Source organism: Dipodomys spectabilis, unplaced genomic scaffold (assembly GCF_019054845.1).
Source record: "Dipodomys spectabilis isolate Male_0828 unplaced genomic scaffold, ASM1905484v1 ptg000671l, whole genome shotgun sequence".
Taxonomy (NCBI): Eukaryota; Metazoa; Chordata; class Mammalia; order Rodentia; family Heteromyidae; genus Dipodomys; species Dipodomys spectabilis.
Genome location: NW_024871348.1, coordinates 318,718 through 343,347, shown reverse-complemented (window position 1 = coordinate 343,347; position 24,630 = coordinate 318,718). Strand labels below are relative to the sequence as shown.

General features: G+C 48.9%; 1 protein-coding gene across 1 annotated transcript in view; it reads left to right on the top strand.

Moving 5' to 3' along the window:
- Positions 1–24,630, top strand: part of Mical3 (microtubule associated monooxygenase, calponin and LIM domain containing 3) — a 145,992-nt gene that overhangs the window by 84,049 nt on the left and 37,313 nt on the right. Inside the window, exons 19-22 of the mRNA XM_042672120.1 lie at positions 1,018–1,106; positions 2,499–2,586; positions 17,972–18,167; positions 23,229–23,491. Coding sequence (XP_042528054.1) covers positions 1,018–1,106; positions 2,499–2,586; positions 17,972–18,167; positions 23,229–23,491 — 636 coding nt within the window. The remainder of the gene's footprint in view (positions 1–1,017; positions 1,107–2,498; positions 2,587–17,971; positions 18,168–23,228; positions 23,492–24,630) is intronic.

The window sequence follows — 24,630 nt, the reverse complement described above, 5'->3', positions numbered from 1 at the left end:
TTTTCTCAGGTTTTTGTAACAGCAGTGGAAAGCTGACTAACCCAGGCAGGAAAAAGCAGGTAAAAGAGCAAGTCAGCTGTTTTGAAGAAAAATGATCTGATCACCAGGGACAGGGAAAAAGAATACCAGCTCCTCTTTATTTTCTTCACATTTACTCATTTATCAAAGAAGCACTGTTGACAAATGAGAGGATGACATGGAATAATTCCCATTTCAGTAATTTCTATAATAGGATCTAATGTTTAAGAGCCTTGCTCTTTAGGTGAGAGTAAAGACAAAGTCCAGGAAAGTGACTGAGTTAATTCCAACACCAGGGATGCTGGACATCAGTGGCTTTCAGACCTTAACCACACCCTCTGAGGAAACCCATGTTACATTAGGGTCCAGTATACACATACAGATGTGGCTGGAAGTTCTAGGTATTCCATATCACACCCTGCCTTTTCTATTTTATTCTGTTCTGCTGGATTCATAATCCACTGTAGAGTGAATTTATATTTTCCTGGCACGCTAAGGAATTCTAACCTCTGTGGGACCAGTGCTAGCTAGTGGACAGAAGAGAAGAAGGCTGATTCCATCAGAGTCAGTGCCCAGTGCTGCCCGGCTCCTGTAGGCCTCACGCCTCCACCAGGCACTAGTATTCATTCTTGCCTTCCCCAGAAATGCAGCTCCCCGCTTCCATGTAACCACGTCTTTGTCCTCACACACTGCCACTTTGTTTGCTGGTCCTGCCATGCAAGCCTCACTGCTTTGCTCTGGACACTGATTGGGTGGTAGCTCAATGGCCTTCATACACCCGAAGGGAAGGATCTCCCGATTTAGGGCAAGGGAGGAAGAACTGGAAGCAGAGTTTAGAGGGAGGGCTGGTCTCCCGGACAGCAAGCCAGTCAGGGAGGTCTTGTCAGTAATGAGGGTGTCCGGTGGCTGGAGGGGATGCAGAAGAGTGCTGAAGCCAGTGAATTGGGATCACAATTGCAGGGTCTTGCTTACTTTTCCCCTGCTTCTTTTTGTCTGCAGGCAAGTTCTACTGTAAACCACACTACTGTTACCGACTCTCTGGCTACGCACAAAGGAAGAGGCCAGCGGTGGCTCCTCCGTCTGGAAAGGTAATGGCGATTCTTCCTACAAGTGGTAGGGAAGCCCTAGGTACCCCGTCAGGATGGAGCCCACCACCGCTTACTGGTGGCAATTGGAATAGGAGATGTCCTCAGTGGGATTAGAGTGGTTGAAGTGTGGGGAGGGAGCTAGCTTTTCAAGCAGGGTTTTGGGTTAGGAGCTTTGACTTAGGGTCCCAGCTAGCTAGGCAAGTAATCTTACCACTTGATCCATGACCTCAGTCTGTGAGCACAGTCTTGATTCTACTGACCCTGCTTCCTGCTCACTCTGTGAAAGATACATCCTTTCTAATTGGAGGATGCCCTCTTGCTCCTTTTCACATGGTTAGAGCTCAGGTGCAGAAAGTATCAGCCTAAGGGGATCCCTCCCTTTTCTTCAGCCCCGCCCTCGGGTGTTGAGCAGATGGCGCTGGCTCCAACCCTGCCCTCCACTGAGGAGGAACTGTGACTGCAGGCAGTCTGTATCTGCCAGCCAGTTAGTCCCTGGTTGCGAATTACTTGTCTAAGCCCGTTATTTCTTTCTTATTTTTCTTTATCTGTGAGAATGGCCCCTCCACCTCTCTGTCAAGGTGACTTGAGTACCCTTCACTGCATGGACACCGTCTGTCAGCATGCAGACTGCTTACTGCATCTTGAGAGGCTTGGTTGACTGTGGAGGGGTAGTGGGAAAAGATACACTCTGCACATGAAGTCCTCATGGCTTCCACCCATGGATGGAAGATCATCAGGGAAATAAATACTTCCATACAGACTCTTTCCTTCTCGCTTTTCCCTAAACAATGTAGTAGAACAACTGTTGTCACACCATTACATTGTGTTAGGTATTTGTAAATCATATAGAGATATTTAAAGTTTATGGGAGGAGCCTTTTTTTTGCATGTATGTGTGTGCTGGTCCTAGGGCTTGAACTCAGGAACTGGGTGTATCCCTGAGCTTTTTGCTCAAGGCTAGTACTCTACCACTTGAGCCACAGCTCCACTTCTGGCTTTTTGGTGGATTACTGGAGATAAGAGTCTCGTGAACTTTCCTGCCTAGGCTGGCTTCGAACTACGATCTTCAGATCTCTTCCTGAGTCTAGCATTATTGGCATGAGCCACCAGTGCCTGGCAGAGGATGCTGTTTTAAGAGACTTGAGCCATAGGTTTTCACATCCATGGGAGTCTTGGAACCACTTCCCAGCATACCAAAGAATGACGACTTCAGGAGATCTAGCCTTTGCCTCACAGTGACTTGTGTGAACTATGCCCCCATTTCTTTAAGGAAAGACTGACTGTGTGAGGAATACCACTCTCCACTGACAGGCTAACCAGATGAGTGGTGATTGCCTCTCAGGTTGAAGGGCTTCCATCAGTGTCACTTTCTTTTTCTCATGGACTCTTCTAGGAAGCCAAAGGACCCCTGCAGGATGGCCCAACTGCAGACACAAATGGACAGGCCAGCACCGTCGCCAGCTCAGCTGAGAGAACTCCAGGTAGCTTCACTTCCTTGTTTGGATGGGTGGCACGTCACTCTCTTGGCCTTTGTGACAAGGCCAAGGGTATGAGCCAGCACCTCCAGAGCAACATTTCTTCAATTGGGTATCAAGTGGCCCAGAACCCTTTGGACTCCTTTTTTATGTGTCAGCTGCTTGCATTCGGAGTCCCCTTTCTCTATGGCCTGTCGGAGGTGCTGGTGCAGATCCGAGGGGAGTTTCACTGGCAAGCTGTGAGCCAGTGACACTGCCATCTGGTAAACAGTGTCACCCAAGTTGGGGGATGCGTATTCAGTCTCAAAGTATGGTACAGCACCCTTCTCCCCCACCTCCTCAACACTGCCGGGGGTTGGGCCAGACCCTGCAGGGAGATAGGAACCCAGAGGAGGCTGCTGTGTTGCCAGTCCAGCAAGTACCCAGAGTACCTGTGGTCCCTGCACAGGACCCCTTTGACAGCGCGCAGAGCTATGTAAGTCTGAATTCATCTTCATCTCAGCTTGGAATTCTTGCATCCATTCCCTAGCTAGGTGTCTGGATAAGTTGTCACTGCTCTTGTTTGTGACCTGTGACTGTTAAAGGCATAGGCTCCATCCTAACCACCTCAGAGCATTTTGAGTTTCCAGTGAGAGTCAAGGCCTTTCTGTTGCGTGGGCTTTACTGCTTCCTGCATTAGGAGGTGAATTGCACCACCCTACCTCAAAAAACACGCTTGTTCTGGGTACTGCAGGACTGGAAGGGCTCATGGCACAAGGCCTGTGGAGAATTGTGTTGCTTCTTTCCCTTGAAATTGCCTCTGTTCCTCATAGAATTGACCTGTGAGGACCGTCCACACTGAGGTATGTCTATCGATCCGCACCGCTGGGAGGTCTGAGGGCCTCATGGGAGTCCCAGGTGTCCACAGCACAGCACAGTCACAGCTAAGATGTCCTCTTGTTCACAGCAAATACACCTTAAGCAGCTGCTTAAAAACTCACACAAAAATTAGGGATTGGCTGCCACATGCCAGAAACTGTAGAGAAAGAGTTAGTAGTAGAATTTTCATGATCAGAAAGGGAATTATTCTCTCAGCCTTCACGTGAGTGGTCCCCAAAGTTATTTTCTTTTCAGGCACTAAGGAGCTAGCGTGAGCCTTGGGGTACTTGTTCTGAAGGCTGGGCGTGAGCTCCAGGGGCAGAGCCCTCCAGGGGCCTTGTGTTCCGGCACACGCGCCCTCGTTGCTCCCTCTGGTGAATCATCTTCTGGCACACGTGCCCTCGCTGTCTTCTTGCACGCCAGCACCCGTTGCACGCTTAGGCTTTTTTTAGGGGTCCTGTATGCAGGGCCAACAGTTGATAGCTGTGTTTAAGCCATAAATGACCTTGACCCTTCAACAGTCTTCTCGTGAGATACTGACAGCCTTCCATAGTTGATGCCCTCCGATAAGGGGCGTTGCTGGCAGAGAATCCCAGGGATCTAGACAGGACTTTGGCTTCACCCGGGAGTGTGCACCTGACCAGGTGGGAGCACCACCGAATCCCAGCAGTCGGGTTGTCGAGGAACCCGGCTACTCAGTAAAACCACTCAAAGAAGTCACACTTTCTTCTTGAGTAAGGCGTACAGAACATCCTCTAAAAAGAGTTTAGTAGAGTTTAGGTCATTCTTGAGTAGCCACATGTGCTTTCTTTCCTGTCTTGGTTAGGTTGCCTGTCTAAACTGAAGGCATAATGGAATTCAGGTTTTTAGGAACTCCATATTAAGGAGTTTTTAAGAGTTCCATAGAGAAGGAGAATGCTGTACAAAGCAAGGAAAGAAAATGAAAGTTGTCAATGTGATCAGCATCAAAACAAGTAAGAATCAAAGCCCTGAGGATATTTCTGTTCTCATGGTGCTCATAGACTGAGTTAGAACGTAGCTTGTCTATTACAAGGTGTTCAAGATATGGCAGCCCAAAGTATTCCAGAATAAAGTACCCTCTAAACAAGAAAAGGTCAGAGCAAGTAGGACTGTCTGACTCTGGAGACCCAAGCAAGGCTTTGACACGTCTCCCTGTGAGCTAACTTTCCAGCAGCAGCTATAGAAAAGGAACAAAACTGTAGTGATAGCTTGTAGCTATCATGAAACCAGTTTCTTTTTCTCATTGGCTAGAGCGTTGCTTTTTAAAATTCCAAACCAAAGCTTAGATTGCTTAACTAGAATTTCTTCCAGAAAAGCTTCAGAAAACTCAGGTTTCAGAATGTGTGTCACTGAGTGGTCACTAACCAGATCCAGTTGAGCTCCTCCATTGCTCCCCAGGCCAGTAAAGGGCCTGAGTGAATGAACCTGATTGTGTGCTGTGCGACAAACAGTCCTGCCTAGAGCCACATTACGGGAGGAGCAGGAAGAGGCAGGACTCTAGAGGCACTGACCCCGCAGGCTCTGGCTCTGGCTCTGTGCCTCCTTCACTCCGCGCTGTTTATCTCTTCTCCCTCATGTTCTTTCCCCCTTGTAACTGTTGTTGCCAAAAGAAACCCCAAAATCAAAACAAAACAAAAAAGAAAAAGAATTATCCACAAGTTAAAAGAACCTAGTGTAGGCCTGGTTTAAAGTGTGTGTCTTTCTTTGGTGACCTAACCTGTAAGTGCTGTCTAATCTAGTGTTTGGGGTATACTGTTTACAGTATTTTTGTTATATGCTTTTAATATAGAGATCCTCTTCTGTTCTCAAACCTGTAAATACTTTGTTTCCAAGCCTCTTAGCTCATTGCTGTGGATTAGTGGACCTGGCACAGATTTCCTTACCCTGGCCTCATAGTACCTGCCCCGAGTTCAGGGAAGGCTTAGACAACAGTTAGAGGAAGAAACATCCCACATGGGAATTACCCTTGGTTGCAAGTGTTTTGTATTCTATTTGTCTAGAGGAATCCCGCTTTTTACCTCCAATAGCAGACAACCAGAAATAAAGAACAAGGCTCCTGAAGTGTTACAGGAAGTAACCAAGAGCTGCTTCCCAAGCTCAGCACCCAAGAGCTTTGGCAGTGAGATGGTAGAGAGCAAGGGGGAGGAGCACACTGGTTGTCTGTTGTCTGCAGGGAAGATTGTCTTCCTTGAAGAAGCCTCAGAATTAAGTAGCAGTTTACCTGCTCCCCGTTTCCAGACACCTTGTACATGGTTACTTACTATTCCTGGAAGAAATAGTTTGGATCATGAACTGGATGTTAGGAAACACAGGCATTGCCCACACCAGCCAGAATGGCCACATGGTACCAGGAATGTCATTTAACCTGGGGTTCTTTTCCAATGAAAGGAAGTGAGGAAATCTTTTTACTGCTTCTCCAGGCTTGTCCTCTTACTGTCACTTATCCAAAATTAAGGAGAGAGAATTTTGCACTCCAGCTTATCTCCCCAACCCTTTCTAAGAGTCATACTTGGGTTGGTGATAATGCGTAAATATTTATATAGTCATACATATCTATATAACACACCTACATCTATGTGTATAGGTTTGCTTTCACATGTATGGAAGCAAAGCTTCTTGCTGGTCTGGAAATGGCTGAGCTTTTACCTGGAAACTGGCTGTGACCTAGCTCCATGCTCCCGTCAAGGTTTCAAGGGAGCACAGTGTGGAGGTGCAAGCGTTGGGGGCTGAGTCTCACAGAAGATGATCAGTGCGCCCAGCCTCAGGTGACTGTGCAAAGAGCAGACAAGGAAAGCAGGAGTCTTCCTGGGGCAGGGGCGGTCAGTGGTCCACACACAGAAAAGTGGAGCATCCCGCTTTCTCTCCCATTTGCTTTGATGCTTAGCACTGGCTTTCCTGGGTTCATGATTTCCGTTATCCAGGGTCCTCGGTGTTGACTGTATTTTGGCTGTCTCCTGTAGGTCGGTGGGACGTTAGGCCCTCCTCGCTGGGGCTGCACCATGCCCTGGGAGATCTGGCCAGTGAATTAAGGGGTTCACCTTCTCCTAGGCCATTCGCTTGGGTGGGGCAGGCAGGGAAGACAGCAGCTGATAACCGTAGCTACGGTACAAAGAAGCCAGGATGAGGGAGGATTCACTGTGCCGAGGGACTTCACCTGTCTACTCTAACCTTCCCTAATGCCGTTATTTTTGCCTTTGTTTTTAACCTACGCTGTTGTGAGTTTTTGGTGTGTTTCTTTGTGAGTCTTTTATTTAATTGTATAACTTTGTTTTTGCCGTTACTGTGAAACCAAAGTGTTGTGCGTTGTTTTTTATTTTTTATTTTTTTTAAACAAATGTTGCATTCTTATTTAAGAGAATAAATTCCAAACAATCTTCAGGTTTCTGAGTTTTTCTTTTCCTTCCCTTTTTCCTGTTTGGAGGGTGGGGAAGGGGAAGCTCAGGCCAGTCTGGGGTGTAGGCCTAAAAGCCTCTATGCCTCAGGGCCCTTGCTTCTGCTGTAGCGCGGGAAAGTGCAGAGGGCCGTGGAGACTAAGCTGCCTGTACCTAACATGTAGAGTCCCTGTAACAAATGGCCCTGTGCAGGGGGTGAAATGGTGCAGGACTTTCTGCTTCACAATTAACTGCAAGTAGAGAAGAAGGAGAAAGATGCCCCTGTGCCTGTGTGTCCCTAGACAGGAGTTGGGGACCCATTGTATGTCTTCCCTCTACCTTGACGGTCTTCCTAGGGTGCCCTCCAGCGGAATGACTGTGCTGAAAGTTCTTATTCTTTCCTCCCTTTGCTGGTACCCGGCACTGAGTTAGGGCATTTAGTTCCATCTGGCCGCTCTCAAGCCTATAGTAGGAAATAGACTCTCCCATCTTACATACACGATTCCTGACCGTAGTGGTGGTGGCTGCTCTTGCAGTGTCCACTGCATGGGCCTAAGGCCAGCGTCAATACTGATTGGGCAAAAAGAGAGTACAGTACCTTAGTGGGTAAACAGGACACTCATTTTCCAGCTAGGGCAAAGACAAAGTACAAAACAAAAGGGACGCGGGGGGGGGGGGGGGGTACGGTTCAAGCAGTAGGGCCTTGCCTAGCATGCATGAGGCCCCATTCAATCTCAAGTACCACAGAGAAAAGAAGAAGAAGAAAAGAAAAAGGCCTCACAGGCCTCTTGGTCCTGGAACAGTTTCTGGGAGCTTGGGAAGCAGCAATTAGGCCTATCTGAGGAGTTGGGGCAGCAGAGGCCTGTCGTTCTAGATAGCATACTCCCCACATTAAGAACCTGGGCCCCAAGCAGCTCCTAGCTCTGCCCCCTGTTGGCCCTCAAAGTAGTCCGGGGAGAATTTATCCCAGCCCAGACTTACTGACCTCCCGTAGCTACTCATGTACATATCCCCATGTGCTGTCCTCCCCTTCTCTGTATTAGTTGGTGTCTGGTGCCTGTAAAAGGAGGGAGAAAGGGTGTGAATGTGTTGCAGTAATTGATGATCTAAAATGGACCAGAAGCCAATTATAAGGGCAGTTGATACATATATATGATTTTCAAATTCTAACCCTTGGTTGCTCTTGCTTTCTCGAATCTTGCAGTCATGAAGGAGAGGAGAGCTTTTGTCTAATGACCGTGTACTAAAGCGTATCATAACTGGTGTGACTCTGCACCATCCATTGTGAATACCCTGCAGATTTCCCTGTGGAACTCTGTTCGTTTCTCAAACTCACCTGAAATCCTCTCTCTGTCTCTCTGCTCTCTCTGCTCTGTCTCTCTCTGTCTCTCTGTCTCTCTCTCTCTTTCTGTCTCTCTCTGTCTCTCTGTCTCTGTCTCTCTCTCTCTCTTTCTGTCTTTCTCTCTGTGTCTCTGTCTCTGTCTCTGTCTCTCTCTCTCTCTCCCCTCCTTCCCCTTTCCCATACATTCCCTGGCAGTTCTGTTTCCCTAAGTAAAAACACTGTGGCACAGATACAGAAGACCAGGCCATGGAAACAGGCCACTCCTCTATTTTCACACTGAAATATAGGACAGGATGGTACTGTGTGGGCCCCAGACGTATTCCTCCTGAGGTAGTAATGAAAAAAAAAACATTCTGGAGGAGCTTGCCTAACCCTAATAGTGGGGTAGAGTTCAGGAAGAATCCTCCTTGAACTCAAGTCCCTTTAATAAGGCTCCAAAACCTCACCAAGACTCCAGACTCTGTCTTACATTCACAGCTCACATTCAGCCAAGTATCCAGCAAGTACCAGCAAGTAGTTTAGTCATGATGAACAGGGCGGGCCCTGCGGTGCTCTTGCCTAAGCCAAGCCCAGGGACTGCTGCCGCCTCTGGCTTCTGCCCAGACTGCTATGCCTCTGCTTATATAGGGCCTGTAGGGGGCGGGTTTGCACAGAGGTGCCTTCCATGCAGACACCTGGGAAGAAAGGCGGGCCTCCAGGCATGTGGGTCGCTCTTCACATTCTTCCGGGTCACATGAACACTGCCTCCCTTTTACTTCCTGTGACATCACATAACCAGCTTGGGAACATCTGCTGAATGTGAGTGACACAGGAGGTTGAGCCACCACCAATAGCTAAGCCCTAAGTGAGGCTGACTCAGCCCTGCCTTGGGATTGATGGCCTTCCCTCAACAGTGAGCTGTATGCACAGGTGTAGGAAGAATGTTCCCCGAAGGGGAAGGCTTACGCCCCTCACAGAAGCGTGTACAAAGGGAATGGAGGGCCCTGCCCCGTCCTGCTGTACTCTCTAAGGGCCATGCTGGGTAATTAGTCTTTACAGGTACAATTTCTCTTGGCATTTTATGCTGTTTTTACCTCTACTTTTCCCCATACTCAGCCCACTGTGATTGTGCATTCATCCTATGAAACTGTCCCAAGTGTGATGCTACCTGAGTGCTTTCTTTGCGAAATATCCGTTATGCTCCCTTGTCACAAAATTACCGTGATCCTTTCATAGAAAGTCTACCTGATTTCATTTAGGTCCCTGCTTGCTATTGTTGGTCCTGAGTAATTTTATATGACGTCCTCTCTGTCACCAAAACTCAGGCCCTCGTAGTTGATGTTTCCCCATCCCCAGACTCTGAGGCTGGCTGGATGCTAGGGTTGGGCTAGCCTGGTGTTGACCTGCCAGTGCTCTGAGAAAGGGGACTCCTTAGAAAGCATAGGGCTCTGGGTCTACAGGTGACCAGGACTGCTGGTTACTAAAGATGATTGTCAGGCGAGGACCTTAGGATGCTACAGGGCTTTATTGGTCTTGGTTTTCCCCAACCATGTGGCAGAACTAGGGCTTGTTTCATTGGCAGAGGCCTGTGTGAGTGTGTTTTCATGTAGTTCTCATGTTCATTCAAGGTTAGGGAAGCCAGAAATACCGTGGAAGGGAATGCCAGAGAAAGGAGACTTCTTGGCATTTGATAGCCTACTCGGAATTCAAACCCGAAAATGACAACTGTGTGACTGGAAAGACGAAACCTTAGAGAAAAGAGCTAAGAAGCTGAATCTTCTCAATTTCATGGGCTGCACCCAAGTTGTGAGCCACGGAGTAGCTGGCACTGATAATCGCAGGATAGAATGGCTTGTTTTTATCTTGTTTCTCTTGTTTTCTAGAAAGACCAGGTTGGAGATAGACCAGCTGCAATTTCTCTCCCAACATTGCACCTCTCGGAGACCAGGCCAGCAGGTTCTGTTTTAAAAGCCAGAATTCTCCCCTAGAGCTGAGTCTGGTGTAGATGACAGAGCCAGAGACCTGCTTTGCTCTTCTCTGACCCTCCCTGGGGAGTGGGCATTGGCCAAGGCACAGTGATGCTGGGATTCAGGAAGGAAGCAGTCCTAGCAGTCCTGGGAAGTCCTAGCCCAAGTCTGGGATCCCAAAGGAGCCATTGCACTGGGCCTGTGGTTCAATCCTAGCAGCACAGAAGGAATAGATAGAAAAAAACAGGTATCCTTGAAAAAGCCCACTTCCTCTTGCCTTCCACCACTCTCCTTCCTCTTGACTTCTAGCACGAGAGCTTCTCCATTGTGAGGTAAGAACTACTGTTATTCTCTGACCTCAGATCATTTGAGGACCTGAGTGCAGAGGGCTTCTTTACCTGCATGCTAGGGAGTGATGACTGCTTGGCAAACTTGTCCTTTTCGTAGAGATGATATTTCTAATGTGTTCCTGAGGCTGTTTGCGGCACCAGGCTATTTATTCGGGAGACATAATGGCCTTAAAGTTTTCTATGTCAACATGAGGAAATTAGATTTTTTTTAATTGTACTGAAGTATTGTTCTAGCTTAGAGGATCTAAACTTTCACCCTATTCTTTAATTCAAAACATTTTATTCAGCATCTATCCTGATTTCTCCTGGGTACCAGGCACACAGCCGTTCCCTCTTCAGCAGAGCCTCTGGTTTGGGGCTCTATTCAGGCCTGTGAGCAAGATAGAGTGCTCTGTAGAGATGTGAAGAAGGGCTATGGGCGTGGCCTGAGTGGTAGAGAGCTTGCCTAGCAAGCACTGGGATCAGTCCTCATGCCACCCCAAAACAAACACAACAACCACAACAACAAAACCCGTGAGAGTCTAAAAGAGGGGCTGGGGAGGCGGCTCATTTGGTAGAGTGCTTGCCTAGCATGCATGAGTCCCTGGGTTTGATTTCTCAGCACCACAAAAACAGAAAAAGGTAGAAGTGGGGTTGTGGCTCAAGTGGTAGAGCACTAGCCTTGAGCTGAAGAGCTCAGAGACAGTGCCCAGGCTCAGAATTCAGGCCCACGACTGACAAAAAAAAAAAAAGAGTCCCTGAGTTGAAGCTCTAGTATGAGCAGGAAAAAATAATAGATAAATAAAATCAGGAACTGTTTGAGTACCAGTAATCCATAAGTAGAAAATCCCACAGCATGAAATATTCTGTCTTTTGGGAAGTTCTTTTAAAATACTGCATAAATTTGCCTTTAAGCTATAATATGTAAAGTAGATTTGGAGCATAAATGAATCTTATGTTCAGATTTGGGTTCCTTACCCCAAGTATCTCATGAATATTCACATTCCAAAATAAAATCCTAAATACAGAATACTTCAGGTTCAACAGTTTGCGTAAGGGATGGTCAACTTTTACAGGGTGACAGGAATGTGACAATTCTGTGGCCAGCATAGGTAGCATACCTATCACAGTTTCTGATGCATTTCCTTACCTGCCTCATGTTGTACAATTTGAGGACAATTTTGTGAACACAGACCCTGCTAAAGAAAACCACAGAAGATTTCTGTTGGGGGAAAGAAATAGGGGCAGAAATAACCTTGCCTGGCCAGTGACCACACCGCTTTGGTACTTGGAAGTGCTTGGTGCCCTCTTAGAATAAGAAAAATGTATAAACTATAAAAGAAAAATGTGGAGCCGGGTGCCAGTGGCTCACACCTGTAATCCGAACTACGCAGGAGGCTGAGCTCTGAGGATCACAGTTCAAAGCCAGTCTGGGCAGGGAAGTCTGTGATATTCTTCACTTAACCAGCAAAGTAAGAGCTGGAAGTGGAGATGTGGCTCAAGTGGAAGAGCATTAGCCTTGAGCACAAAGAGGCCCAGGAGCAGCACCCAGGCCCTGAGTTCAAGCCCTAGGACCAGCAAATTAAGAAGAAAGGCGAAAGAAAGGAAAGGAAGGAAAGAAGGAAGGAAGGAAGGAAAGAAAGAAGGAAGGAAGGAAGGAAGAAAGGGATGGGGGGGAAGGAAAGAAAGAAAAATGTGAGCCCAGACAAGCAGAGTGGCAAATAACTCCAGGTGCAAATAAGAAAAGGCCAGTTTGGTGGTTTCCAGTACCCAATAATACACAAACTGCAGGGGCTAAAACATGCCTGGGAATGACTTCCTCTTGCTGCAGTTGGCTTGGGTCCTCCACGGATACCAGGCCATACTGTCCAGCCCAACTCCAGTGATGAGGGCCCCCTGAGGCATAGCTTCATATGTCAAGATTGCCCAGGTGTGCTGGTCCTCTGTTTCAGACAGCTAAGGAAAAACTCTTTTGGGAACTTGTTGTTTGAAACCATCTCACTGTATAGCTGAGGCTGGCCTAGAACTCTCATTTTTCCTGCCTCCAAACTGCTAGATTACATGTATACACCATCCTGATTTCCAAGTTAGGTCACTGGAGCCCAACGATTACAGAATCTGCTCTGCTCTGCTGATCACCTGGCGCAGTACCTGGCCCAAAGCAGGTGATTGAGTAATGGAGTAAATGGGCTCAGCGTCCATCCTGTGTAGGTGGAGCACACCAAACAAAGACCCACTGTTCCTTTCCCTACATGCTTGTCAGATTCCGATTTCAGTCAAAGTTTTACCAGCTAAAAAAGTGGAACTCATCAAAGTAGAGAGTAGACTAGTCATTAGAGGAAGGAGCAATGAGGAGCTCAAATAAAAGGAATCAAAGCACCTGAGACAAGGGGTTAACCTGTGTTCTCTAGCACCACGTGGTAGGGTCATTGTACCAGACACTAAATCATATATTCAGAATAACTAGAAGAGTCCCAGGGTTTCTAACACACAGAAAGGATACATTTTGATGAGATAGAAATGTTGATTACTTTGATTCTATGTGTATATAAAAAAGCAATGTATAATACAAAGCTTACGTGTACTAAATTATCATATTACACTCCATAAGTATGCATAACTTATATGTTGATTAAAATCTTTTTCTTTTTTTAATGCTAGCCCTGGAACTTGAACTCTGGGCCTAGGTGCTGTCCCTGAGCTTTTTTGCTCAAGGCTAGTGCTCTACCATTTGAACCGCATCTCCACTTCCAGCTCTTCTTTTGCTGGTTAATTGGAGATAAGAATCTCATAGGCTTTTTTGCCCAGACTTGCTTTGAACTGCCTGCTATCCTCAGATCTCAACCTCCTGAGTAGCTAGGATTACAGGCATAAGTCATTGGCACCTGGCTGATTAAAGTATTTTTTAAGGGAAAAGGAAAGAAAATGGGCCAGAAAATCATTCAGAGTAGAGGAGAATAAGGTTTTCAAGTGTCATGATCTCTTATATGCCCCAAACCCTGAAGTGACCTAAGCACTGGGGTCCTATTGCCACTGCAGGAAGGCCAGAAATGGATGCAGGAGGAGAGCTGTCCACTGACGCCCTGGGAGATGCTGTGCTTTCTCCTCTTCATCCCTCCGTCTTTCCAGGAACCAGGCAGAACAAATAAAGCTGTGGCAGCTGGGCTGAGTCAGCTGAGAGCTGTCCTATTACAAAGTATTTCTTTTTTGTTTTGTTTTTGGTCCAGTCATGGGGCCTGAATTCTGGGCCTGGCGCTGCCCCTCAGCTCTTCAGCTCAAGGCTAGCACTCTACCACTTGAGCCACAGCGCCACTTCCGGTTTTTTTCTTTTTTGCTTATGTGGTGCTGAGGAATCGAACCCAGGGCCTCAGGCATGCAAGGCAAGCGCTCTACCACTGAGCCACCTTCCCAGCCCATTCTTTTAGAATGATGTCTAGAGCTTACTGCGGGCAGAGCCTCAAGTCAAGCCCAGAGCCTTCTTCCTATTTAGGATGCAGCCCAGATCCTGGGAGCTGTTTTCTTTTGGTATGTGTGAGGCTATAATTGGCCTCCCCATGCCCTGAGCTCTGCCCGCCCTGACTTACTTAGTGATGTATTGGCCTTGGAAATTATCCCAAGTTCTTTCATTCCGCGTTTAGCTGGAAAGTCCCTATGCAGCTGCAGTCACACTGAGACGTGTGGAGTGCAGGGGCTATGTGGGTCTTGACCCAGCCGCCTGGCCCAGCTAGTTGTTTGCCTTTCCAAACCAGCTCCTGCCGGTGATTTGGGCCCCCTCCCCCTAGATAGGATTTACTGTGTTGTCTAGGCTGGTCTCAGACTCCTGGGCGCACGTGAGCCTCCTAGGCAGCTGAGACTGGAAGCATGGCCAGGTACATCAAGTGCCAGTAACTTTATCTCCTCTAGGCTCTTCTATCTGCTGAAGCAGGGCCAGGTGGCCACTGCCCAGGCCTCCCTCACTCTCACTTTCTGCTCTCTGAGTCTGTCATCACCCATCTGGCCAGTGTGACCCAGAGAACCCCTTGCTTATTTGCTTTTGCGTTTCCCCCAGAGTACTTTAGAGTCACGGGTTGGGGATGTTAAGCTTAGGGTGGATTGTAAGAACTGGCCTCGCCTCATCTGAGGGCCGCCTTCCTGCTCCACCTCCGTGGGGAATGAGCCCTCAGACACCCTGCCTTCCTGCGTTCCCTTGTGGCTAACAGCCAGGGGGAGCTGGAGGTGTGGGAACTGCCTGGGTGGACGTGTATTGGACAGAGGCAGCTCTACTCCCTACCGTGTTTTGTTGTTTTGAAAATGGCACTGTCTTAGCTCTGGCTGCCTCTAAACTTGTAATCCTTCTGCTCAGCTTCCTGAGTGCTGAGATTTGTGCTACCCCACCTAACCTTCTATCTTAGTTTTTGCAAACTCTCCAGCAAGAGCCCTTGCAGTTTTCGTGGCCAGAACATCCTTCTCTAGGGGCTTCATGTATGAATGGTCTGGATAGTTCTCAGTGCTTCTGGTTTCTTTTTTGTTCATTGTAGCCAAGCCCAGAATTAAATCAACATTTCTCCTTCCCAGGCTTCAGGCTTGGACTGCCAAGTTCTGATGCTTGATGATTTACTTGTCTGCAGGCCTTGGGCAATCTAAAAAAAAAAAAACCACTGGGAGGAAGGTAGACTGTCTGTTGTTCCACATGCCGGATTCTCTGCTCTAAGATAGTTCTGTGAGGTTTTACATCCTTCATATTGAAAATATGTTGGTATGAAAGAATGTAGTATGGATGTTTAAAATGACAGATGGGTGGTCTAGGCACTGGTAGGCCAGGGCTCAGGTAAACTCATTACCAGGCATACACCTGTATTTGTAGACCCTTCTGTCCAGGGAAAATTTCTCTACAAACTTGAAATCATCTTCCTGTAACTCTAGCGCCACCTTTTTACCCTAGTACTTACCTGGGGCTCTTTCTCATGCAGTTGAGAGGTTCAAAATCCTGTATACAACAGAAATGCCAGGCCTCCAGAGCATTATCTGTGCAACCTGCCAGTCATTGCTGAACAATACTCCAACTCCTATCCTTTAATAAAGGTCCACCTGGGACCTGGTGGGATCCCGTATGACTGCTATTACTTTAGAATGTCACAGAAACCATAAACCTTCCCTGGACAGATCACAAGCCCATGCGTGACCCGCTGCCACCTGCATTCCTGCTTCTCCACCCCTGCTAGTAAGCCCAGTAAGACCTAAACACAAGTACATGTTATATTCCTTCACATTTCTGCTTCCTCCCGTCTCTGTCATGTGATAATGTTTGTGGTCTATAATAAGCCAAGACCACACATACACTTCTGCAGAGGTCTATACGAATTGCTACTGGATGTCATATGTGTTGCTTTACAGTATACCACCTGTGTACAAGGCTTAAGTAACAAAGTCACAGTGGAACCGAGTCGGCATTCCACAATGTGTCCATATGTTTATAATTTCATTCAGCATTCATACTAATAACCCTGGGAGGTTGGCATCATAACCTGTAAGACCGTATGAACCCTGAGTAGTTACATAATTTTTTATTCTTGTTATTAAGGTGATGTACAGAAGCATTACAGTTACATAAGTCAGATAATGACTCTCCTCACTCTCCCAGTTTTTCCCTCCCAGTTATATAGTTTTTTTTTCTGATTTCTTTCTCTCTTCCAGTTCCTGGAGGAGTTTGTACCTCTCTACCATGTCAGGCTACAGCAGGATCAATTGGGGTTTTCAAGCAAAGCTGGGGAGATAGGGACATCAGACAGGAATGTGGAGGGCCTCCAACCCCAACTGGGGTGAGTGAGAGGGACATCCGAGGGAAATGGGGGCTTCTAGCCCAAACTGGGGTGATTGACACGGAGATCAGAGAGAAATGGTCTAGAAAGGAGACAGGGCGCTGATCTAGATTAAGGGAAACATAGGAGTCTCAAACACAATATTTTTAAGTTTTAAAAAAGACTATGAGGGTCTGGGAAGGTGGCTCAGTGGTAGAGCGCTTGCCTTGCATGCATGAGGCCCTGGGTTCGATTCCTCAGCACCATATAAGCAGAAAGAAAAAAGCCAGAAGTGGCGCTGTGGCTCAAGTGGTAGACCGCTAGCCTTGAGCTGAAGAGCTGAGGGACAGAGCTGAGGCCCAGAGTTCAGGCCCCACAACTGGACCCCCCAAAAAAAGAAAAAAAGACTATAAGTCTATGGTAGAACTGAAAAATGTACAAAGGAACAATAGAATAGGAATAACAATTCTAAAAAATTATCTTTTGCTATACAAATAGACAGGCATAGATCATCAACAGATGCACAGACCACCGGACAAAGGAATACTGGGGGCAGGGCACTCCTGTGTTTTCTTTTTTTTTGTTGTTCTTGTTGTTATTGGTTGTGGGGCTTGAACTCAGGGCCTGGGTGTTGTCTCTGAGCTTTTCTGCTCAAGGCTAGCACTCTACCATTTTGAGCCACAGCTCTACTTTCGATTTTCTAGTAGTTAACTGGAAATAAGGGTGTCACGGACTTTCCTTTCCCAGGCTGGCTTCGAACCTTGATCCTCAGATTTCAGCCTCCTGAGTAACTAGGATTATAGGCATGAGCCACCAGTGCCCAGCTGCTATGATTTCTGAGTATTGCCCAAAGGTGACAGTTTTTTTAGAGGAAAAAATGTCAGTGCTAGGTGTCGACCACTCATGCCACTCAGTCAAGCCTGGCTCGATCCTTTACTGAACAAATAACTGTGTGGTGTGTTTGTTCACAAAAACTGTTTTCATGAATCTGGCCCAGTGGCGTAGGCAGGTCTAGTGTGAGAATACAGTCAAACAGCTGCCCAGATACCTCCATGGAGGCAGCCAGACTTGAGGCAGAGACCTTGCCCCGCTCCGAGACTACTCAGGCTGGGTTGCTTGAAGAACTTGGCCCCAGGCAGTGACTTTAGAGCTATGTGGTTCCCTTCTGAGTAGTGAGAAGAGCTACCTGAAGGTCTCCCATACCCCTGTCATCCCTGTCTGTTTCTGGCTTCGTTCAATCAGGCTGGGGCTCAGGGGTGATACAGAAAGTAAACGTGGCCAGGCACCGGTGGCTCAGGAGGCTGAGATCTGAGGACCATGGTTCAAAGCCAGCCTGGGCAGGAAAAGCTGTGAAACTTTATCTCCAATAAACCACCAGAAAACTGGAAGTGGTGCTGTGGCTCAAGTGGTAGAGCAGAGGAACAGCTCCCAGGCCCAGTGTTCAAGCCATATGACCAACAAAAAAAGAAAAGAAAGTAGACGTGGTCATGTGATCTTTATTCCTCTCCTACCAGCCTCCTTTCCCAGCTTCTATCAAATCCATGGAGTTTTTTGTTTGTTTGCTTTTGCCTTTACCTTTAGTGGCCGAATGTTCAGACTTCATGGAGGTCCTGTCTTCATTTTAGTGAAGGGCAGTGCCTCGGTACCTAGATGGTCTCTCCTTCCTCTCTATACATCCTTCATCCTGGGGCTGCAGTCCTGGTCCATGCTGCATCCTCAGAACTGGGCCTCCGTGTTTGTCCCTCAGGTCCCGGTGTGAATGGCCTGGAGGAGCCTAGCATCGCCAAGAGGCTGAGGGGCACCCCCGAGAGGATCGAGCTAGAGAACTACCGCCGGTCTGTGAGACTGGCCGAGGAGCTGGAGGAGGTGCCTGAGGAGACCCAGGCAGAGCACAACCTAAGCAGCGTGCTGGACAAAGGCACCGAAGAGGACGTGGCCAGCAGGTCAGTGCCCGTGGCTTGCCAGGCTCTTGGGTCCTCAGATGAAAAGCACCTCACTGGAGGGTAGCCGGGAGCTTCTTAAAGATGGAATCTGAGCCAGACTGTGTGGAAATCCTGGCTCAGACACTTTCCAGCAATGGAGCTGTAGGCAAACTTTGTCGTTTTTTATGCCTCGGTTTCTTTGTCTGTAAAATGAAACCTATGCTAGCTCCTTCCTCATTTAATTGGTGTGATGACTAGAGGGGGAAATAGGAATGTGGTTCTAAAACAGTACATGGTATCGGGCTTCTCTGCCTGGTGCTGACTGTGTGCTTTGATCATCCTCTGCTTGTGAGGTTGTGTCCCTCTACATAGGCGAGGAAGTGGGCAGAGCTAGGAGTAGAACTGATTTCCTATCTCAGTTTTTCTGGGTCCAAGCCTAGGGTTCTTCCTGTTTTTCTTGCTGTCTCATCTGCTCTTCCCTGCTCTGTCAGTAGCCTTACCTGTAACCTATACACAGTCAACAGTCACTGCACTGACCTGTGTTTCCCTCCGGCCTGCGTTTCCCTGCAGCCTGCATCTCCCTGCAGCCTTCCGGCCTGAGTTTCCTTGTGGCCTGCTCATGGTGCCTGCAGCCCTTGAGGGCTTGCAGTGGGTAGCCAGGCCAAGACACTGATGGAACCAGCCTGGAAAGACACAAAAGAGTTTCATTTTTCCTTATTTCTTGGGTGATTTGTGAATTGCCACTGTAAGATTTCCAGATTTCCTGATGGTAAACACCACTGGGACATTTGGTGCAAAAGCAGTTCCTGGGCCCTCCCCTAAGGTGTGGAGTGGGAATGGCTGTCTTTTACAGACATTCTTGATCATGTTTATGATCAGCTCCATGGTTGACTTTACACAGGCACCTTGCGCCAGGACTCAGCAGCCTCTTGACCCTCCTTCCAAGTTGGGTGGAGCCTGCCTTCTAGAGGACTCTAGAGGATGCATTTTTAATTTTAATTTCCTGGCCCAAGGCCAGGGAAAACTGACTCTGTGGTTTGGTGTTGTTTTGTCTTGTTTCTGTTTTCATCAGTGCTGGGGCTTGAACTCAGCCGGGGCACTGTCCCTGAGCTTCTTTTGCTCAAGACTAGCGCTCTAGCACTTGAATCCCAGCACCACTTCTGGCTTTTTCTTTGTATGTGGTACTGAGGAATCGAACAGGCTAGGCAAGCATCTACCACCAGCCAACCTCTGGTTTTAATATTGGTTTCCCTCATTGCTCAAAGCAAAGAAGAAGGCCTGTGCTGTGCCAGGTGCTGTAAGTTCTTTAGTGTTCACAGATGAACGTTTCCGTGGGCTTCCCGGAACCAGATGGCATCATCGTGTGTGGCAGAGCGTGAATAAATGGGATTTCCTGCCTGTCCTTCCCCTGTCTTGCCTTGTCCAGCAGAGGCAGTATCTGTACAGTGGCTGAGCAGACGCCGGGTTGAGCACATGCTTGATTTTCACCCATGTGAAGGTCACTGGTTGATGTTACCTGCTTGGCAGTGTTCATGAGGTCTCAGTGTGGGTGGCACTTTGGTGTTTGGCTGAACAGGACAGCAGTTCGCAGAGTCCTTGACTAGAGTCTTCGGGTGGAAGGCTGTGGTTCCTGTTTCCCTTTGAGAAGCCTCAGAGAACTTCAGGGGGAACCCCAGGCAGAGCCCCCTCAGGCACAGCCTTCCTCACCATCCTCTGCCAGCTTCCCTCCGCAGTGATGCCCCCAGAACCTAAGAGTGCTTTAGGCTGTCTGTGATGCTTTTTTTTTCTCCTGTAGGGAGTCTCCTCACAGAGTTTCTAGGCTGATGGCTGGCACTGGTGGTTCATGCCTGTAATCATAGTTACTCAGGAGGCTGAGATCTGAGGGTCATGGTTCAAAGCCTAGCCTGGGCAGGAAAGTCCATGAGAGTTTTATCTCCAGTGAACCACGGAAAGCCAGAAGTAGAACTGTGGTTCAGGTGGTAGAGTGGCTCAAGTTCCTGAGTCCAAAAGCTCAGGAACAATGAACAATGGCCAGGGCCCCAAGGTCAAGCCCTAGGACCAGCAACAACAGGAAAAAAATAGTTTGTAAGCTGAGTCAGGCACCAGTGGATCATGCCTATAGCCCTTGCTGCTCAGGATGGAGGCCCTGGAGGATCAGGGTGGTTCTGAGTCAGTGCCTTTGGCCCCACCTGTCAAATTCCAGACCTCCCTGCCCACAGAGGAAGGCTGCTTTGCTTGTCTTGAGCTCCAGGAAATGGCAGAGCCTCTGAGCTTGTCGCTTACAGAGAAAGATGAGGGCTGACCTTTCCTCTCTCATCTTCACACTCCAGTCCTTGAGCTGCCATAAAGCATCCAGAGTGGCACTAAAATTGATCAGTGAGACCTCACTGTCTTCATTACCGGAGACTTTTCTCAGTGCCCACATTACGCAGTGTGGCCATCCCCATGTCATGATATGACTGAGGTCAGGCTAGGAACTCCCTTCTCTCGGGAAGCTGGGGGCAGTGCAGCTCAGCCTGCTGGCTTACTACTGTGACCCAAACAAGCCTGCGGACACTCAGCTGTGGAGGAAAGGCAAAGGTTTAAGATGATTGCAGCTCTGACCTGGTTTTGTCTTTGAACCATATTACATGGCACATACCAGATCCATTCAAAATCCATGCAAAGAAAGCAAACTACCCTCAAGAAGAGCAAACAATATTTCCAGTTAAAAAAAAAAATATTAAGTCATACCTGTTATCCTACTCAGGAGACTAAGATCTGAGGATTGAGGTTCAAAGCCAGCCCGGGCAATCTGTGAGGTGCTTATCTCCAATAAACCACTCAGAAACCTGGAGGTGGCTCAGTGGCTCAAGTGGTAGAGCGCTAGCCTTGAGCTGAAGAGCTGAGGGACAGCGCCCAGGCCCAGAGTTCAAGCCCCACGACCGACCCAAAAATAAATACATAAATGCTGAAACATGATCGAACACAGATGCCAAGTCTTCCATGGTTCAGATCCCTACATTCATGACCTGTGACGCCAACTCCTCCCCCTTTACCTGACTTATCATGATGTGTTTGTGCCTTGTCCCCTCTGAGAACATGCATCTTGCCCCTGTCATCTTTGCCTTTACTCCTGGGTGTTTAGGAAATGTATTGTGAGCCGAGGACACTGGGCACATTATAATTGGGTGGCTAACTGAGTAAGGCAGGCCACAGCTTGCAGGAGGGAGTCAGTTCTTATTCCTGCATCCACTGGCTTAGCTGCAGTGGGCGTTCAGCGTGCTCATTCTGTGCACCTATAACTCCAGCGCTTAGGGATCATTGAGAGTTCCCGGCCATCCTGGGGTACATCGTGAGACCTTGATGAACGTCAGTGATCCCTGACCTCCATAGCATAACCAAGACCCAGGTGGTAAGAAAGTCATGGGGTCATTGGGGCTTGGAATGTGGCTTAGTGGTAGAGTGCTTGCCTAGCATGCATGAAGCCCCAGGATCAATTCCCCAGCACCACATAAGCAGAAAAAGCCAGAGGTGGCGCTGTGGCTCAAGTGGTAGAGTGCTAGCCTTGAGCAAAAAGCTCAGGAACAGTGCCCAGGCCCTGCGTTCAGTCACTAGGACTGGCAAAAAATAAAAAAAGCCAAGGGTCAGAGAGCATAATAGTCACCCCTGGGGTCATGTGGTCCAAAGGGCCAGTCTGCTGTCACTTGTGACACCAACCACAGATGCAGGAGTTTTCCCAGCCACTTTCAGACCCAACCCTTGTCTAGAAAAGGACTCACAGAACTCAACAAGAGCTGTCACACCGTGGCCGTGGCTTGTTACAAGGGAAGGAAGCCGGCTTTAAAAAAAAAAAAAATCAGCCAAGGAAAGAAGTGTGTGAGCAAACTGCCAGACTCCAGAGCTTCCCAGCGTTCTAGCGAAGTGGGACCAGGACTGTGTGTTGCTTTCTTGGTGTCAGTGTGCGACAGTGTGGGCTGAGTACACCCACCCAGGCTTGGGAGTTTGGAGTTTTGCTGGCCGGTACCATTTGGCTCAGAGCCCATACCAAATCACATCGTCGGTCTTTATGGTATGTCCAGTTCCCTCCCCCAAAGTAAGACTGTGGGATATGGCTAGCCTTCACTTGCATCTGCTTACTAGACTTAGTACCACCCAAGGTCCCAGGCAGTCCTCTTAGACAGAATCCCAGGGGGCCAGGCGTTTTCCTCCCCTAAGTTGAGGACAAGGGCATACCTGTTTGGGACAGTCAGACTCTCCCTACACAGAACCAGTGGCCCTGATAGTGCACATCATTGTCCTTGACCCTGTGTGCTCACAGCTGGGCTGTGACACCGCACGTCTGGTGCAGAGGACCCTGCCTTCACAGAATACCAGGGAGCCTGATGCCCCTGGGGCGCGACTCCATAGGTCGAGTGCTTTATCCTGAAAGCCAGGGCTGGGCCAGGGAAAGGTGTTCTTGTAAAGTGCTGCTCTGTTCCAGCCTGAGCTGGCCTCTTCTGTGAACAGAACCAGAGTGGAGGATAGAGCTGTTTGTCAGGTAGGGTGGCCCAGGGGTTGATCTTTCCAGTGTTTTGGTGCTGGGCCTGCTTGCCTGATGGGACCCTGGCCCCACGTCTGTGTGGCCAGCAGTGTGAAGGGTGGGGGGGGGGGGGGGGACTGGGCTCTCAAGGATCACCATCACGTTAAATCGGGCTGCTGCCTCCTCTGCGCTCCTCACTACGCACATACATCCTGACTGCCGGTGCATGCCTATACCCCCATGGTTCTCATGAGAGGCTTCTAGCCAACCTAAGTAGAATAGAATTGAGTTCCCTCCACCAAATAGTGGCCAGAGCAAAAAAGAACGTTCTCTCTTTCCTCAGTACTGAGGGTCATGAGGTCGTAGCAGAAGGAGTCCATGCCCCTGCTCTGCTCCTGTGGCCTTCTGTGACCCCTCAGTGGTGGAGCCTGCTGGCCACTGTGCCCACAGGCTGGGCTGTGCACCCTACCCCCTGTCCTCCTACCCCACGTCCCCTCCCACTCTGCTGGGCCTCTGCTCCCAGCCTTCCCTTCTCCGTGTGATGTAACCCCTCACGTGGATTATGTGGTCCTTCCTCGCAGCAGTTCCGAGTCGGAGATGGAGGAGGAGGAAGAGGATGATGAGGAAGACCAGCTGCCCACCTCTGATCTGGGTGGTGTTCCTTGGAAAGAGGCAGTGAGGATCCACGCTCTTCTGAAAGGAAGGAGTGAGGAGGACCTGGAGGCCTCCAAGGGCTTTGGGCCTGAGGAGGAAGAGGAGGAGGGGGAAGAAGAGGAGGAGGAGGAGGAAGAGGACTATGAAGAAGAGGAAGAATATGATGAAGAGGAGGAAGAATCCAGTGAAGGTCAGAAACTACTCCCTAGCCCTGACCCTCTCCCCTGGAGCCAGGTGTGAGTTTAAGAGGCACAGTGGCTGCGGCCACAATTCGCTGTACACTGACTGCCTCAGAGCCAGAGATGGTGTTCTCCCCGCCCCCTCTCCTCTATCTTAAGTCAGAGCCAGAAAGATCCTCCTCCCCTTCCACACTTCCTGATCTCAGAGCCAGAAAGACCCCCCTCCTCCCCCTCCCTCACTCCCTGATCTCAGGTCTGGTGCGGAGGAAAGATACGGGTGTCTGGCAGAGCATTGCAATGCGATAATGTCCCTTGTGCACCTTTGTACTTTAACCGGAAGTGGAAGCCAGGGGCCAGTGCAAAGTCTCCGTCTACATTAGGATACTCGTTCCTGCTTCCTCCTTTGTCTCCCCCACCCCCCATAGTGTCAATTAGTGAAATGTATTTTACTAAGGGGAGGGAAATTAGCTCTTTAAAGGAGTCTCTGGTGCTATCTTGAAAGCTGAGGCTACTGGGCCTCAGTGCCAGGGACAGAGAGGATCTGTGGTCACAATGGAGCTGGTGGAGAAGGAGCATCTTCAGTGTGCACTTGTTCTGATTGCTTCTGAGATAGCTTCTTGCGGTGGACTTTTCCATTCCCTCCTTCTCTCTGGCTGTGAGGGGAAAACCTGAGGACAGAGGGACATTCCTTCCCTGCCCTGGAGCCACGGAGGTCCCGTGGGTGACAGGTAGAGATGTGACGCCCCAGGAGGGTTGTTCTTGCTCTGCAGGAGCACAGAACCAAAGAGAAGGTTCCAAGCCCTACTCCTTCCTTCTGTGCAGAGCAGGTTGAGTCTGGAGGCATGGGTGTGGCGGAGGGTTGAAGTGAGGTTGCCTGTCTGTTTTTCCAGTGTGCTCCTTGCCCAGGCCCACCCGACACCTATTTCCTCTGGCACCTCAGCACCTGAGCCTTTCTCAGGCAGGACTCGTGTTCACACAGTGCTGTCTGGAGACACTTGATGAGGGAAGACAAGGGACCACCTGACCCCAAGGCCTCCCTGGGGGCCTTTAAAAAACTTCCCTCGACGCTGGGCGCTGGTGGCTCACGCCTGTAATCCTAGCTACTCAGGAGGCTGAGATCTGAGGATCGCGGTTCAAAGCCAGCCCGGGC